At 41.5% G+C, this 15149-nt stretch overlaps 1 protein-coding gene across 1 annotated transcript in view; it reads left to right on the top strand.

Annotated features, from left to right (window-relative positions):
• Nucleotides 1-14148, top strand: part of HSD17B12 (hydroxysteroid 17-beta dehydrogenase 12) — a 57766-nt gene extending 43618 nt beyond the window's left edge. Inside the window, exons 7-10 of the mRNA XM_062635973.1 lie at nucleotides 154-235; nucleotides 5050-5115; nucleotides 12153-12302; nucleotides 12498-14148. Of these exons, the coding sequence (XP_062491957.1) occupies nucleotides 154-235; nucleotides 5050-5115; nucleotides 12153-12302; nucleotides 12498-12602 (403 nt within the window). The 3' untranslated portion in view covers nucleotides 12603-14148. The remainder of the gene's footprint in view (nucleotides 1-153; nucleotides 236-5049; nucleotides 5116-12152; nucleotides 12303-12497) is intronic.
• The last annotated feature ends 1001 nt before the right edge of the window (nucleotides 14149-15149 follow it).

Raw genomic sequence — 15149 nt, 5'->3', positions numbered from 1 at the left:
AGTCATGTTAGTAAATCTCAGTTTAGGATTTGGTTGGGGTTTTAAATGTGTCTTAATCTCCATCCCTAAGGCTTTCTTTAGGCTTGCGCTGATTTTCTGAAACATGAAAGTTGTTTCCTTTATTTCATGATAATATCTTTCACTGCCTTTCAGATCAAAGGGGGTAGTCCTGAACATTGCCTCTGCTGCTGGGATGTATCCAACTCCATTGCTGACTCTTTATTCTGCGACTAAGGTAAGTGCTCTTTTCCACACTGAAATCAAGTGTCAAACATAAGCCAACACTACAGGAATAAATGTTTTGATGTCCATCTAGTGGTGCCTTCATGAACTAAAAGTCAGGAGTTTCTAATTTAGCTTCTTCCAATAGTAGAAGCTGGAAGGATCAGAGAAAAATGAGTGCAAGGGTTTATTGGCATGGAAATAACTATTTTATCTATTTCATCATGCATTCTACTTTGACATGGAAAAGGATGCTACTGTACCAAGCAAACTTGGTATGAGGTTGAGAAGGGAGATGGACTTTTTGAATTTGAAACTCCATCCCCCCAACTTACTGAAGATGTCTTTCTTCAATATACATATGTATATATTTATGTATGTATTTATTTAAGTAGGACTCTTCTGGTGCTTGTTGGAAGCAAATGTTTGTCCTTTCTCATTAGCTGCCTTAAGTTTAACATTTCACGTAAGAGAAAGCATAGAGCTCTAGGACCTCACCATTACCAACCTTAGTCAACTTCTCTTGATCTGCTGACCATCCATCCTGCTAACATAGTCCATTATGTCATTTGGTGTTCTTGCAGTGAGTGGATTATTGGCTTATCTTCTCCCTGGCAGCCACCATGAATTCCAGGTTCTTTGCAGCAGGGCTGCTCCTCAACCAAACGCAGGCATGGCGTTATCCCACTCTGTATGCACTTCACTTTGTGCCAGTGGAGACATCTCAGGATGTTTAGCAATAATAATGTTTATCAGGGTCTTTCTGGGCTGCAGCTCTGTCTTGTCAGCTGCCATCTGATGTTGTCATCTGCGAAGTTGCTAAGGGGGTGCTCTGTGTCATCATCTGGGTCACTGATAGGAGATGCTGAAGAATATGGGCCTCAGTATTGATCTGTAGGGTTCTCTGCTTCTTGTCAGCCAGATGTCAAGCTGTTAATCATAGCCCTTTGAGCCTGGTGGTCCAGCCAGTTTTCAGTCTGACCAGCAGCTTGTTGTTTTAGCATGCATCTGCTCAACTTCCAAATGAGAATGCTGCAGAAAGTGGTGTCAAAAGCTTTGCTGAAACGAAAATATCTTTACACACACGCACACATACAGCTTATATACATTAAACATTCGTTTCCTTCATCTGCAAAGCTCGTCCACTCCATTGTAGAAGGCAGTATTGCTGTTGATAAATCTGTGTTGAGTGTTTCTGATGTATCTTCTTGTCCTTTGTGTGCTTGAAAGTGAATTCAAAGAGGTGGGCTCCATCTTTCCACTAACTGAGTTAAAGCCGGCAGGATCATTCTTGCCTTTTCAAGGCCCTCTGCAGTTGTTGAAGACCTCCCCTAGTTTCCATAGCTTTTCAGACATTGTAGGCAGCAGACTTGTATACATGTGGACTAGTTCTTTCAGCACTCTTGAATGAACCCGTGGTGACTTCATATATTTGAATACATCCAGCCTCTCCGAGTAGTCCCTAAATTGCTGCTGTCTCTGCCTATCCCTTTCGTTACACAAGACTGGTGCATGCAGAGGCATGTGGGCAGGCTTTGGCTGTGCAAAGCAAGAGAAGTGTTGAATGAATACCTTAACCTTTTCCTGTCCTTTATGTCTAGGTTGTTTCCCTCATCACTCAACAGATCCTCATTTCTCTGAAATTCCTCTTCAAACTAGCGTATCTGTAGGATCCTTTACTGCTACCTTTAATATCCTGCTAGTCTTTTCCCAGCTTGGATTTTATTCCTAAGTATCCAATACTGTGTTATGTTTCTGTTTTGTTACTTTTCCTTCTTTCTGTCTCTCATACGCTCGTTTTTAGATTGAGAAGCTCCCTGCTTAGCCAAGCACTGAATTTTCCAGTTGTCTTCCACAATAGCTTGGTTTATTTTACTAGTTCATAGTACTACTCTAGATATACATTTCATGTTAAATTTACCTGCTCTTGCTTTCTCTTTGTGTCACTGGGACAGTTTTGTCTTTTTGCAGCTGTTTTTTTTACCGTCCTCCCCCAAGTTACTTATAGGGGCTTCTGAAAGTCTTCCCTAAAAGATGCCCATGGCAGGGGGCTGGAACTGGATGATCTTAAGGTCCTTTCCAACCCAAACCTTTCTGTGATTCTATGTGCAGTTAACACAGTAAAGGCTAATGACTAAGACTAAAGAACTGATGAAACTAAATGCAAAAGACATTTACACTGGTATTAAAGCAGTATGGCACTGCAGTGTTTTCAGGCACACCTAGTAATCACCTTAAATACCTCAAGGATTTCAGGATCTAAGCAGAACCTTGACAGGATGAAGAAACCTTCAGTAATGTCACTCATGTCAGAACAGACCCTTGTTTCCTCTAGACCTTTAGTAATGTCTTCATATTCCCAGGCAGGAATTGATGCACACTGCTTTATTCATACTAAAGGAGGGGATGGTTAAGTTTAGAAATCATGAAAGCCTGAATTAGTTTTAGCTGATAGAAATAGCTGTTTCCTGAGAGCTCAGTTCTTTGTTTTAATACAAAAGGTCACTTTCTTTGTGACAGCACCTTCAGCTCTATGGAATGAGCTGAGCTTCTGATTTTAGTGATAATGTGCCTTACACTGCTTTGGTTAGTCTGTTTTCAATGAGAATCTCAAATATTTCTTCCTCTCCCTCTAAGAAACTCAGTTACAGGTTAAGTAATCTGCTTATTCTCAGCACTGCTCATCTTCTTCTATCACAGCAAGATTAGTAAGCATGAAAGTGACTCCCCTAATGTAGCTATAGAAAGACTGTATCTGCAATGCCTAGGGTTTTTTTACCTCATCTATGTAGAGGGGGTTTAAAGCATTGTATCCTTCAGGTCTAAGTCAATGGCTTTGGCTAATTATCAGGAACAGACGTGGTCCAACTCTTTAACCTTCCCATGGAGAATTCCCACTCTTACCATGAAATGAGACCCTTTTAAAGGTGTTATAGTCCTATTTTTTTAGCTGATTTACCTATCTACCTATGGTAATACTAATGAGAAGTGAAATATTATTGCTTCCCCTCCCCACGTCTTTAGTATTTGGGTTTGTTACTGGATATCCAAGGGGAAGAAATCTTCTTCCATGCAGTGCTTATCTGCTTGTTCAGGGCATGTTTCCTTAGAGACAGTTCTCAGGGCTGTTTTAAGTTAAAGGTTGTTGGGGGGGCTTGAGCATCTGGAAGCAGAAAACCAAATTTGCCTTGAAATAAAACTCTTCAAGAAGGAAAAACTCCAAAGCCTCTATACTGGAAGTTGCTTTCCCTTCTCATGTAAGCATTCTCTTCAGTGCAAGCTCTTTGCAACCTGTAGAGATGACAGTCTTTTTATATAGCCTTTCTGCATTTGAAACTGATTTTAGGCCTTCTTTCATGTAGAAATAGTTAGAAATTGAATGATCAAAGCACTTTGATTGACACAAAATGTTTTTTTTATTTACTTTTAATAGATTGATACACTCTGTGCAGTTGTACATCTGGCAACTGTGTTCAGGGGCTGCAATGAGCTAGTCACATGTCTATACAAGTGTCTTATTGTTGCAATAGGATGGCTAGCTCACTTGAATCCTTGCTGCTAGACCAGACTTTGAGACTGGTTCCTGTTGAGTACTGAATTTCATTAAGAACTTACACTTGAGGGAGAGGGAGAAGAAAAGAACAGTTGAACAGAAGATGAGCTTTTTTGTGGTTTAATAAGCACTCTTCTAGCTTGTATATGCAACTTGAAGGTGAAGAATAAAAGGATCTGTCTGCCACACAGCAAAATCTAGTTTTCTTTTGGGTCTTGTGCATCCTCAGAAGAGCAGCTATAGGCAGAGCCCTGTAGCATGGGAGCGTTTCTGCAGCTCCTTGTATAACTGAGTTCAGTGGGATGACCTTGGTAGGAAAAACACCAGGCACTGCAAACTTAAGTGCTGGTTTCAGTTAGGACTTGTATTAACCCATTGGTGAGCGAAGGAAGACTGTAAAGCAGGTGCAGTACTAGAGCTTAGTTGTTTGTTTTGAAACTGGTCTGAAGAATCTGCTTCTTGTTTAGTGTATATTTGAGCTTCAAGCATGGATAAGATGGTTCAGTTCCTTCAGTTGAAGATACTCCATTCTTTCTACCTGGCTGCATTGTTTCACTAAACCCAGAAACCAGAGCAGAACCTGATATTTTGTCTCACTGGACTGCAGGAGGGAAAAGTGGGAAGGTGGTTTAGGAGCACACAGGAAAGGTGAATCTGTGCTGGTTTGAACTGCCAAATAGCCTTGGGTTGTTAGGGCAATACTTTATTGACATTGGTTATGAAGGCAGCTGTATTGGATGTGAGGGCATCTTGAAGGCACACTTTTAAACCTTTCCACTTCTTTCTTTCAGCTTTTAGTCCTGTACTTCCTAAAGCTTTCAGATATTTGGAAGAGGATCTGTGGAGGTGGACTTCAGGACTAAGAGGAAGTGTCACCACAGGGTGGCCCTTCTTAAAACTGTAAAGGCAGAAGGCTAAGTAATTAACCATGCATAAGAGAAACCTACATAAATAACTCTTAAACCAAAAAAGTCTAAAGAGGTGATATAAGTAGTGAACATACAAAGTCTTGTTCTCCTTTTTAAATTAGGCTTTACATATTCCTTCTAAATTAAATAGGAGGTTTGTTTAGATTGAGCCTTACTTCTGTGTAAACTGTGAGCATAGGGTTTCTATTCAGATGGCATTGCTCTAATATGCAAAGTTTCTTTGAAAACCTAAGGTTTTTCACTTTGAAAACTAAATAGTAACTCAAATATACTTCCAAAACCCTGCACACTATAGTTTCTATTTTCATGTGTAGCATGCTGCATGTTTCCCTTCTTTCTCCCTAGGCTTTTGTGGATTTCTTCTCCCGAGGCCTCCAGGCAGAATACAAGAGCAAGGGCATCATTGTGCAGGTGAGTACAGTTTGTTTCATCTAAGTGTGGTTACCACAGCAACATTGGTGTCTTGGTAACAAAAGGGAATCAGCATATTCTCTTATTCATGAGTGTGTGACACAGATTACGGATAAGGATTTCCTTTGATCCCATTAGCCGCTTGCTTAAGTTACTCTGGAACAATGTCTTGAAGCCATAAAAACAGGGTTTGTTTATGAGCATGGCTTGGTTATGGGATTGGGGTTTTTTAGCTAATCATGGTAATTGAACTTTTAAGTATAAAATATATCCCATAAAACTCTGTGCAGCTGTAGAATACATCTTTATACATCTTCATGTGCTGAATGCACTTCTTAGAGTGCATTTGTAAGGATTCAGCAGGCAACTGCTCAAAAGACTGGAATGGTGCCTGGAGTGTACGCATAGCAGCAAGAAGAGAGAAGAGCCTCAAAGACCCTTTGTATGTAATGGATTGATTTAATTTCCTTTAATCCTGGGTTTCCACTTTATTAATGTCTTGCTTCTCCCCCCCCCCCCCCGTTTGTTTACCTTTCATGATTTAATTGTGTTTGATAGGCATAAAAGCAAGTCTGTCACAGCTTTATGGGATTTTGCTTTAATATTACTTCTTACGTATAAATGTAACTGGAATTTTCAGCATTGGCTGCAAACATTTGAGTTTTTCATTACTTATTACATCTGTTGCTTTCCAGGTCAATAGTCAGTTTGACCAACGTGGTATAAGCTGTTACCTGTACTGTGAAGACGATGATGTCTAAATTCAGTTAGGGATCCACTTACAAACAGGATTAGCCTGTGTCCATGTCTGTCATTCCCCTGTTCTGTATGATGGATCTCAAAACCAGCTGGATGGGGCTTGGAGCAACCTGCTCTAGTGGAAGGTGTCCCTGTCAGTGGCAGGGGGTTGGAACTGGATGAACCTAAGGTCCCTTCCAACAAAACCATTCTCTGATCTGAACTCCAAAGGTCCTGTGAGGAATAAGGCACAAAGTTGTCTGCCTTATTTGGGCAATCATGAAGTGTGAGAGCACAACTTTCGTTACTGGCTGAAACCATAGAGAAGTTGTTCCCAACTTAAGGCTATATTTCTTTTTTGATGTGTTGGCTTTTTTTTCCCTTTAAGCATACTTAGCAAAACAAGAACTTATCACTGGGATATGTCCTGCTGTTTAGTATCCAGATGTTTAGTATAATCATAGAATAGTTAGGAAAGGGCCTTAAGATCATCCAGTTCCAACCTGCTTCCACTGGCAGGGACACCTTGCACTAGGCCAGGTTGCTTGAAGCGCTATCCAGCCTGGCCTTGAACACTTCCAGGGATGGGGCAGCCACAATTTCCTTGGGCACCCTTGCGCCAGTGTCCTGCCACTCTCACAGTAAAGAATTTCTTTATTATATCCAACCTAAATCTCCCCTGTTTCAGTTCGAACGCATCACCCCTTGTCCCATCGCTGCAGTCCCTGATGAAGAGTCCCTCTCTGGCATCCTTGTAGCTCCCTTCAGATACTGGAAGCTGCTCTGAGGTCTCCACACAGCTTCTCTTCTCCAGCTTGAACAGCCCCAACTTGCCTCTGTTACAATGTCCTGTCCCAATTCCTGAGAGAGGATTGTGTAAAGAAAAAAAGGCAATTGCTGGGTGAGCTATTTCCATGCAGTCACTGACCCTTTCATGGCAACCTCATTTAAACCTAGATTTAAACCTTAGACTAAACATCTTAAAGGGCACAGTTTATTTTGGGGTCTGTTGGCAGTAGAGAGGAAGATAGCAAAGGTGGTCCCTGAAAGCATTCTGTTATAGACCTTCTGGAGGTCAGACTAGACATTAGTTTTGTGCTGACAGCAGTTCATAACTTGCTGTAGAGCACCCAAAGCATAATTTCTCAGTGTTTGATGCTGTGCCCTAGCACCCTGGGATGCACCTTCACATAAATCAGTGGGCAGCAATGAAGGATGCGTACAGAGGTACTACCTGAACAGGTACAGGTTCAGCATCCAGGATGGTCTGTGTGTGCTCTCCGTTCTTGAAGTGGATTAAACTGGAGCATTGTTTAGTGGTTTATGTCTCCTTGTTACTTTCTCACAGGGCTTTCCAAGTCGTTCCCTGACTTCAGCCCCAAACTGTCCTGCATTGGGTCAGTTTGTACAATAGTGAAAGTTTCTTGCAGCTCTCTTTCCACTTTCACCCTTCTATATTACTTCTGTCTCCCCAGTGTGTTTCCAGTTGTATTACTTGCAGATTTAGCTTCATTGTCAGACAGCTGTTCTTCTGATCTGTTTCATGTACTGCAGTCACAGTCTGCAACTGAGGCTGAAAGAAGTGTTACATCTGAGATGTGTTGTTCCTATGTGCATTTGTCTCCTCCTCCCCAAATTTTGTCTATGTAGTACTGTCAGTTTGAGAGGAGAATGAAGAAGGAGCAGGTACTGTTCATTTGTGACTATGGAGTACCTATTGAAACTGAAAAGGTAAATAACCCAGTAATCTGTGCTTGACTAAAGGCCTTTAGCCACCGTAGTAGAATGTACATAGTATGGGAAAGATTTTCTAGCTTTTGGGTATAGAAAAGCTAGAAAAAGGTATTCAGTGTCTTCCATTTTTTAACATCATAAGCAAATGAAGAATTAAATCTGGCTTTTCAGTTACTTTTTCCTGTACAAAACTTCACAGGTTGTGGTAAGCTGTCTTTTTCTAACTCCCATGTTGCTAAGGGTGCAGAATTCATAGAATCATAGAATGGTTTGGGCTGGAAAGGACCTTAAAATCATCCAGTTCCAACCCCCCTGCCATGGGCAGGGACACCTCACACTAAACCATGTCACCCAAGGCTCTGTCCAACTTGGCCTTGAACACCACCAGAGATGGAGCATTCACAACTTCTTTGGGCAACCCATTCCAGTGCCTCACCACCCTTACAGTAAAGAACTTCTTCCTTATATCCAATCTAAACTTCCCCTGTTTAAGTTTTAACCCGTTACCCCTTGTCCTATCACTACAGTCCCTAATGAAGAGTCCCTCCCCAACATCCTTATAGGCCCCATTCAGAGGTCTCCACACAGCCTTCTCTTCTCCAGGCTGAACAGCCCCAACTTTCCCAGCCTAAATTCCTGACAGCACTGGTTTTTTGACCATAAATGTAGACAGTGCACTGCCATTCTGAGTTATGTGGGCCTGATGACCAGTAGCTGTCACAGCTTCAATTTATTATGCTAATTTTATTGCAGTCCATGTCCTTGTCGCCTTTTTCCAGCCTAAGTCACTGTAAACCACTAATGAATATTACAGGTACTTTCCTGTGAAGCCTACTGATGTATCTCCTTCAAGTGCTCGGGAAGACTGCATCCCTCTTAGTTCATCTCTGTGACCTTCAGAAGTGTCATGCTTTTAATTCCACATTTACGCTTCCAGCTGAGATCACCATTCAGACCAGTTAACTTTTACCATGCCAACATGTGCAGAGTACCCCCTGTGTGAAAAACCTAACAAAATGCAAGTGGGATTTGACCAATCTCTGATGTTCAGCCTAAAGTATATCGTGTTTCTCAAGGGGATTGCCTTCTTTGTGGAGGCTTAGCTTAGTTTTGATAGTATATTGTGCTTTTATTGCAATTTTGCCATCTTTAGATTAAAAATACACTCTTTTTGGCCTACTTAATTTTACAGAAGCAGCACAGTAATAGCATAGATTAAAAATCTCTGTGTGCTTACATGGAGAGAAAGAGATAGGCTGAAAGAAAAGGAATGAGGAAGAAGACAAGGACTTCTCAAGACTTAGAATCATAGTTAGGGTTGGAAAGGATCTTAAGCTCATCCAGTTCCAACTCCCCTGCCATGGGCAGGGACACCTCACACTAAACCATGGCACCCAAGGCTCTGTCCAGCCTAGCCTTGAACACCACCAGGGATGGAGCATTCACAGCTTCCTTGGGCAACCCATTCCAGTGCCTCACCACCCTTACAGTAAAGAACTTCTTCCTTATATCCAATCTAAACTTCCCCTGTTTAAGTTTGAACCCCTTACCCCTTGTCCTGTCACTACAGTCCCTAATCAGATCACAAATTCAGGGAAGCATTCATTTGAAGGGATCCCTAGAAAGCTTTCTAGTCCAGCGTCCTGCTCCTGGCAGCAGGATTGCCAAGCAGCAGTGGGATTGATGCTAACGCTGGGTCATGGGCTGGTTGTGGGTGGCTTTATCCAGCCAAGTCTTCAAAACCTTCAAGGGATGCTGTGGCCTCTCTGCACAGCCTCAGTGTTGTGCTGCTCTCTTTGCAAAAGGCCTTCTCCCTAGTGTTCAGTCTGTCAGTCCACAGCCAGAACTGAAGAGTTTTGCCATTGTTATTCTGTCTGGGACAGTTCGGCTCTCATCTTCCTAACTGCCCTTGGAATAACTTTAGGCAGGTATTAGGTCACCACCAGCCTCCTTATCACCACAATGAATAAGCCCATCTCTTTCTTCAGGTATTCACAAAAGTGTGTTGTCACCAAATTAATGGCTAATGGCATTGCCTTTCTTCTGCAAAGCTTTTTAGCTTCCTATATAGGTCAGCTTTGGCTGCTGCAATTCTTTCCCCTTTACATCTCCCACCCTTCTTTTCCCCAAAGAGAAATGGAAAAGAAACTTACTTGGAAACACCCAAGAGTTCAGGTCTTTTTTGAAGGTAAAATAGGTGATAAAATGGTGTAAATGAGATATTCTGACTTTGGGGGCTTATTTTCATGTATCTGTAGCATAATAAGCAGAGGCTGCTGTTGAAGAGATCTGACTTCTTGAATCTGTACAACATTGGGGACCCCAATTCTGGCCAGTTTAATAAGCATCAGAGGTGTGAGCAGTATCAGATGTTCTAAGTGAGCAAGAGACATTTTCCCAACATAAGCTACTTTGAGGCACGTTTTGAAACTGGAAAGCAGGCTCAGCATTCCCTTGATAAAGACAAGGAATTTTCTATACAGTTACTTGCCCAGGTAGCATGGGTTATGTCTGCCTGAATGCAAGGCTTTAAGCAGTTTGTTCTTAATCTGTCATGCCAGTTTTAGATAGGATTCATGAATGTCTAAGCTCCTTGTGGGGAGGAAGAAAGGGGGAGAAATACTAGATTCAACAGGTCTCTTCATAGCTGTTAAAGTATGGCACAGTTAATAGGAAGATGATAAATGTCACTAAAATGAAATACTTGTTTCTGGAGAGCATTGGTGGGGGGGGAAAGGGGTAATGTTGGAGTATAATCCTATGCTTCTACGTGTCTTGAAGTGTGTGGATCAATAGCTAACCAGCAGTGCTGCTGTATGCTTGCTTTTCAAGTATCCTCATGCACAATTGTTTGCCCTTTCATGCTATCCAGTGGCTTAACTGGGTAGTACAGTTCACTTAAGAAGTCTGTTTTGAGCAGAGGAAGACAAAGTAAATCATACTGTTGTGACACTCTGGGGATGTTGTACATACGATTTGGTAGTGAATAAGCAGCTTAGAACTGTTTTCTTTCTAAAACACCAAAGTAGAGATTCTGCTTAGAAATATAATCTGAAATGTGGATGAAGTTCACATTCTGGAGCTGAAACTAAGCACCAATGTTGTTATGCTGACAGAATGAGTAGGTTTCTTATCCAAGCATTTGTAGAGTGATAATTGTGTGCACTCCTGAAACTGAGGTCTCTGTTTTTCAACTCCATGTGAAAGTGGGCTAATGCACTGTATTATTGAAACTCCTATTTATTGAACTATTGAAAACCCTATTTATAGAGAGAAGTGCGTGGTGGTTGTGGTTTAAACATGTGTCAAGCATGTGTGGTCATTGTTCTTTGAGAACAATGTGGGGAAGCAGGTTTCTGAGCTGTAACTTGCCCAGATATACTGAGTTTTGAGATAGTATTCTCATTTTGAGATCCATTAGTGTAGCAGAAGTGGATCCACGCTTCTCTGACATCTGCTGTAAAGGAACATGAATGATAGTGCTAACTACTGTGATGGGCTCACTACTGTGTGTGCTGTATCACTAGTACAGCCACAGGTAGGGTCTTAGGAGGTCATTGTGTTGGTAAGGTCCCAACCTTTCTAAGCATGTGAGATCTGATGTGTTTAGTATCTTATTAAGTAGCTATAGACCAGGGCTTTTTTGATCACCTTTTTAGAGGCCTGCATTAAGGACAAGTTGAAAGCAATGCCAAAACCATAACTGTGAGGAAAGAGGGTTGCTTCCTAGTGTATAATTACACTAGGTGTACTGTTCTCCAGTAGCATGAGCTAGGGATAGGTGGAATGTGCTTTTGGATTCCTCAGGTCTGTCTTGCACCCCCACTGTGGTACCAGTGTCCCTCTGTCAACAATATACCCATACCTCTTCCTCTTGCTCTTCTATTATGCCAGAGCCAGGTAGTTCTGAGACCCAGCATCACTTCTTCTGTTTCTTCCAAATCTTGCTATAAAACCCCATTAACTGTGCTTCATTTCTTGATTCTTCCTTCTCTCCTTGAGGTCTTCCACTGTTGTACTGATACCTCCTCCTTCCTCTGAGCCCCTCTGTGGAGTTACAAGCTCAATGTTCCAAGTCTCCTGGTGTTCTTTTTCTCCTTCTTCCTGTGTTCATGTTTCTCTCTGTACAGGTACCAAGCCAGAGAGCTGTTACTCAAGTAATAAAATGCTTGTCTTGGGTTCTGCGCCCCCTTCCCAAGTAAATGTTGGGGGTTTACTACCAAGAAGCAACACAACAGCATTTTCTATTAAGCAACTGGAATGAAGTTTTGTGCTTACAAAGCAAATTGTAAGAAAGGCTTTTCAACCATACACTTGCAAAAGTGGTTTTTCTAAGGCCCCAACTGGGGATGCTGGCTGTCAACAGGCCACATGTCAAATATGACCCACAACATGTCCAATGAAAAATGGTTTTGGTGTTGTACGTTGTGATGTTAGAATGGAAAAGAAGGCTGGCTCAAGCTGGAATTCAGCGTACAGGTTATCTAATTGCCAATGATTTTTGTTCCTTGATATAAGTTAATCTGAAAGCATTCTCTGCTTAACATGATCTTTCCTATGTGCAGAGCGTTCTACCGTATTATGTGGCTACTAAGATGTCCAAAATCCGCAAGCCAACCTTTGATAAACCCAGTCCTGAAATGTACGTCAGAGCTGCGCTGGGCACCGTGGGCCTGCAGTCCCGGACCAGTGGGTGCATACCCCATGCGCTCATAGTAAGTCACCTCGGAAAACATAAGGATTTGGAATGTCCTTTAAGTGTTTGTTATGGAAGAGTAATAATAATTTTGAACATTGATTATTTGTGTTGTTTAACATCTAATTATAACTTGGTAATGTGTGTAACTGTTAGATATCCCTTAGTACAGGCTATGAAAAGCTAAGACTTCTCCCCTTTTTTTCACTTTTAGGGATGGATCTTCTCTTTTCTGCCTACATCTACTGCCATTAATTTTCTCATGAAAAAAAACAAACAAATACGGGCTCGTCATATGAAAAAGATGAAGGAGAATTAACTTGGAAGCATCTTGATTTTGGAAGCTTGAGATTCCTGTAGGTTCCATACCTACTAGACCGAATGTTCTAAACATCTTCAGTCGTAGGTGTACTTTCTAACAAGCAAAAGAGTCTTGTTTTGAGGATACAGCTGAAACAAGACTGTTGGCTTCTAATATTGATTTAAAAATAGGCTTTATTTGTTTATAGATATTAAGGGGGGGGAGGGGAGTGCTTTGGACTAAAATAGCACTGTGCTTTAAGAAATACTCACATGGACCTGATCAGACATTGTGCTGTTGAGGAACAGCTTGGTTGTATAGTGTCCATCACATCTGTGTGTTGTGCGCATGGGTGAAGAGCAGAGAAGTTCTCACGTGGTCCTGGATGGTTGGGCAGGAATGGGAAGGGAGCATATTTATTTAAAGAGGTAACCGTGCACTATGGACAGTGTGTAATGTTCTCCCCGCTCAGGTTTTGGGTTGCTTGCAGGGATTCTTCTGTCAGCCAGTTTGTGGGGGCTCCCTTGCTTACATGATCCAGTGTGGTTTTTGGTTATGAACTTGAGGGAAATGCGCCAAAAACCAAAATAAGTGTAATTGCTCATCTATAAATATATACATAAGATAACATTGCGAAAAGTATTTAAATTCTTGGGTCTTGAATATGGATTCTAACTTTTCAGTCATATGTAATCTTGACAATTTGTAATAATAACGTTTTTACAAGTTCAGTGCCTGCTCTTTGTAATAGGTGGTGATAACACAATGTAGATAAACGTCACAAGTTGTGCTACGTGCTGGTTTACTATGCAAGAGTTTATGGGTACTTTAAATGCAGAGCTTGAAATGAGTTACTCTCCTTGTTAGCGATGATGGTTAAATGCTTTCTGAAGGATGTACCAGTCTGTCTTTTTGATGAGGTCCTTTGAAATGTGAGTCCTGACTGTTTGAGACAGCTTTAAAAAGGAGAACCAGTGAACTTCTTTAAATGTAGAACACATTTGATTTTAACTGATGTGTTTCATGGTTCTGTTCCAAAATGAGTGCTCCAGTAAGGCTGAGGTTACCCAACTCCGGGGATCAAACTGTGTAAGTCTGCACTGCTGTTTGTCTGTATTTACCTACTCTTCCGATCTTGGTCTTTAACATTCCTTTTAGAACCATAAAATGCACTGAAACTTACAAGGCAAATCCAATTGCAAGCAACTACCTATGTTTTCTGTGGTGGCTGACGAGTGGAGGTTGTTTTCTGTCCTTCAAAGAGTCATTTCAAGCTCTGATTTTGAAGTCAAGTGTGTTGTACCGAGATGGGATTTGGGGCTAACATTTCTGTACATTGAAAACAAACCTGAATACCGATGCAATGGTGCTGATCAAATCTGAGACGCAGATCCTATCCCATAGTTTTCTTAATTTTGTTTTTGGATCAGGGATTGGTGAAGTTGGTGGTATTGGTTCTCTAAGAGTACATGGCTTGGTTTGCTCTGGATCTGTTGTGGAAGCATTGGACTAAATCTGTAAGTTTTGGACTTTGTAAAGCAAATTAAATGGAATTAACTCTGAATCTTTACTGTGGTGTGGTTTTTACTTGTAGTGTTTGCCTGTACATTCAAATGCCTGATTGTACTTCATTGTATATAATAATGCAGTGAAAACGATGGTACTTTTACATGCTAAAACCAAAGCTTTTATTAATCTGTTTTCGTGGTGGTTATCTATTTTACAGTGCTGATACTTTAAAATCACTGGAACACAAAATAAACTGTTCATTAGAACTATCAAGTTATTAGTAAGAAATAGTTATTTCCAAATCCAATTTTCTCACTGTTGAAGGTGTTTGGAAAGGTTGGTTTGAGGGGAATAGCATGCCTATCCACCCAGTGCAGGTCAGGTTCCCACTTGTGCTTCCCCTGAGGTCTTCGCTGCAGCTCGGAACATAAGGGAATCAATCACTTTTTAACCTAAATTGCCTTGGCTTTGATTTTGAATGTCTGCTCACCTCAGTGTTAATGTGTATTCACTGGCTTCTGATGTACTTTGAAATACCCTGGGCATGTGATGGAAGACAGAGGAGGGATTGCTGGTGGTACTATGGTCCCAAAATCAGGGTTCTTCGCTTGGTGTGCAGAGAGCAGATTAACACATAGAGCTGAGATGTGTATTTCATGTCTGTGCAGAGATGGGTGCTGGGTGGTAACTCCACAGAGCCAGCACACCCTCACCCTGCCTGCTGTTCACTTCTATACATATAAAACAGTGGAAATCAGTGTTTTCTGTAGATGTAACGGTCTTTATCTACAGTTGTTTGCTCTTACATTCTCTTGTCTGAAGACAAGAGTATGTGTTTATTTCACTACACATATCCAATGCGTAAGGGTCAGTGTGGGTCTCATCTCAGGGGGTGTTGTAATGAACCAAGGTCCAGAGAAGGGCCGCAAAAATGAGCTGAGGGATGCAGTATCTCTCCTGTGCGGAAAGGCTGAGAGAGTTGGGGTGGTTCAGCCTAAAGAGAAGGCTCCAGGGTCACCCTAGTGCAGCCTTTCACTTAAAGGGGCCTATAGGTAA

Source organism: Pezoporus occidentalis, unplaced genomic scaffold (assembly GCF_034315485.1).
Source record: "Pezoporus occidentalis ecotype Australia unplaced genomic scaffold, CSIRO_AGI_Poc_V1 ctg46, whole genome shotgun sequence".
In the NCBI taxonomy this organism is placed as follows: Eukaryota; Metazoa; Chordata; class Aves; order Psittaciformes; family Psittacidae; genus Pezoporus; species Pezoporus occidentalis.
Note: the sequence above shows the minus strand (reverse complement) of the source record. Positions and strands in the feature narration are given on the sequence as shown.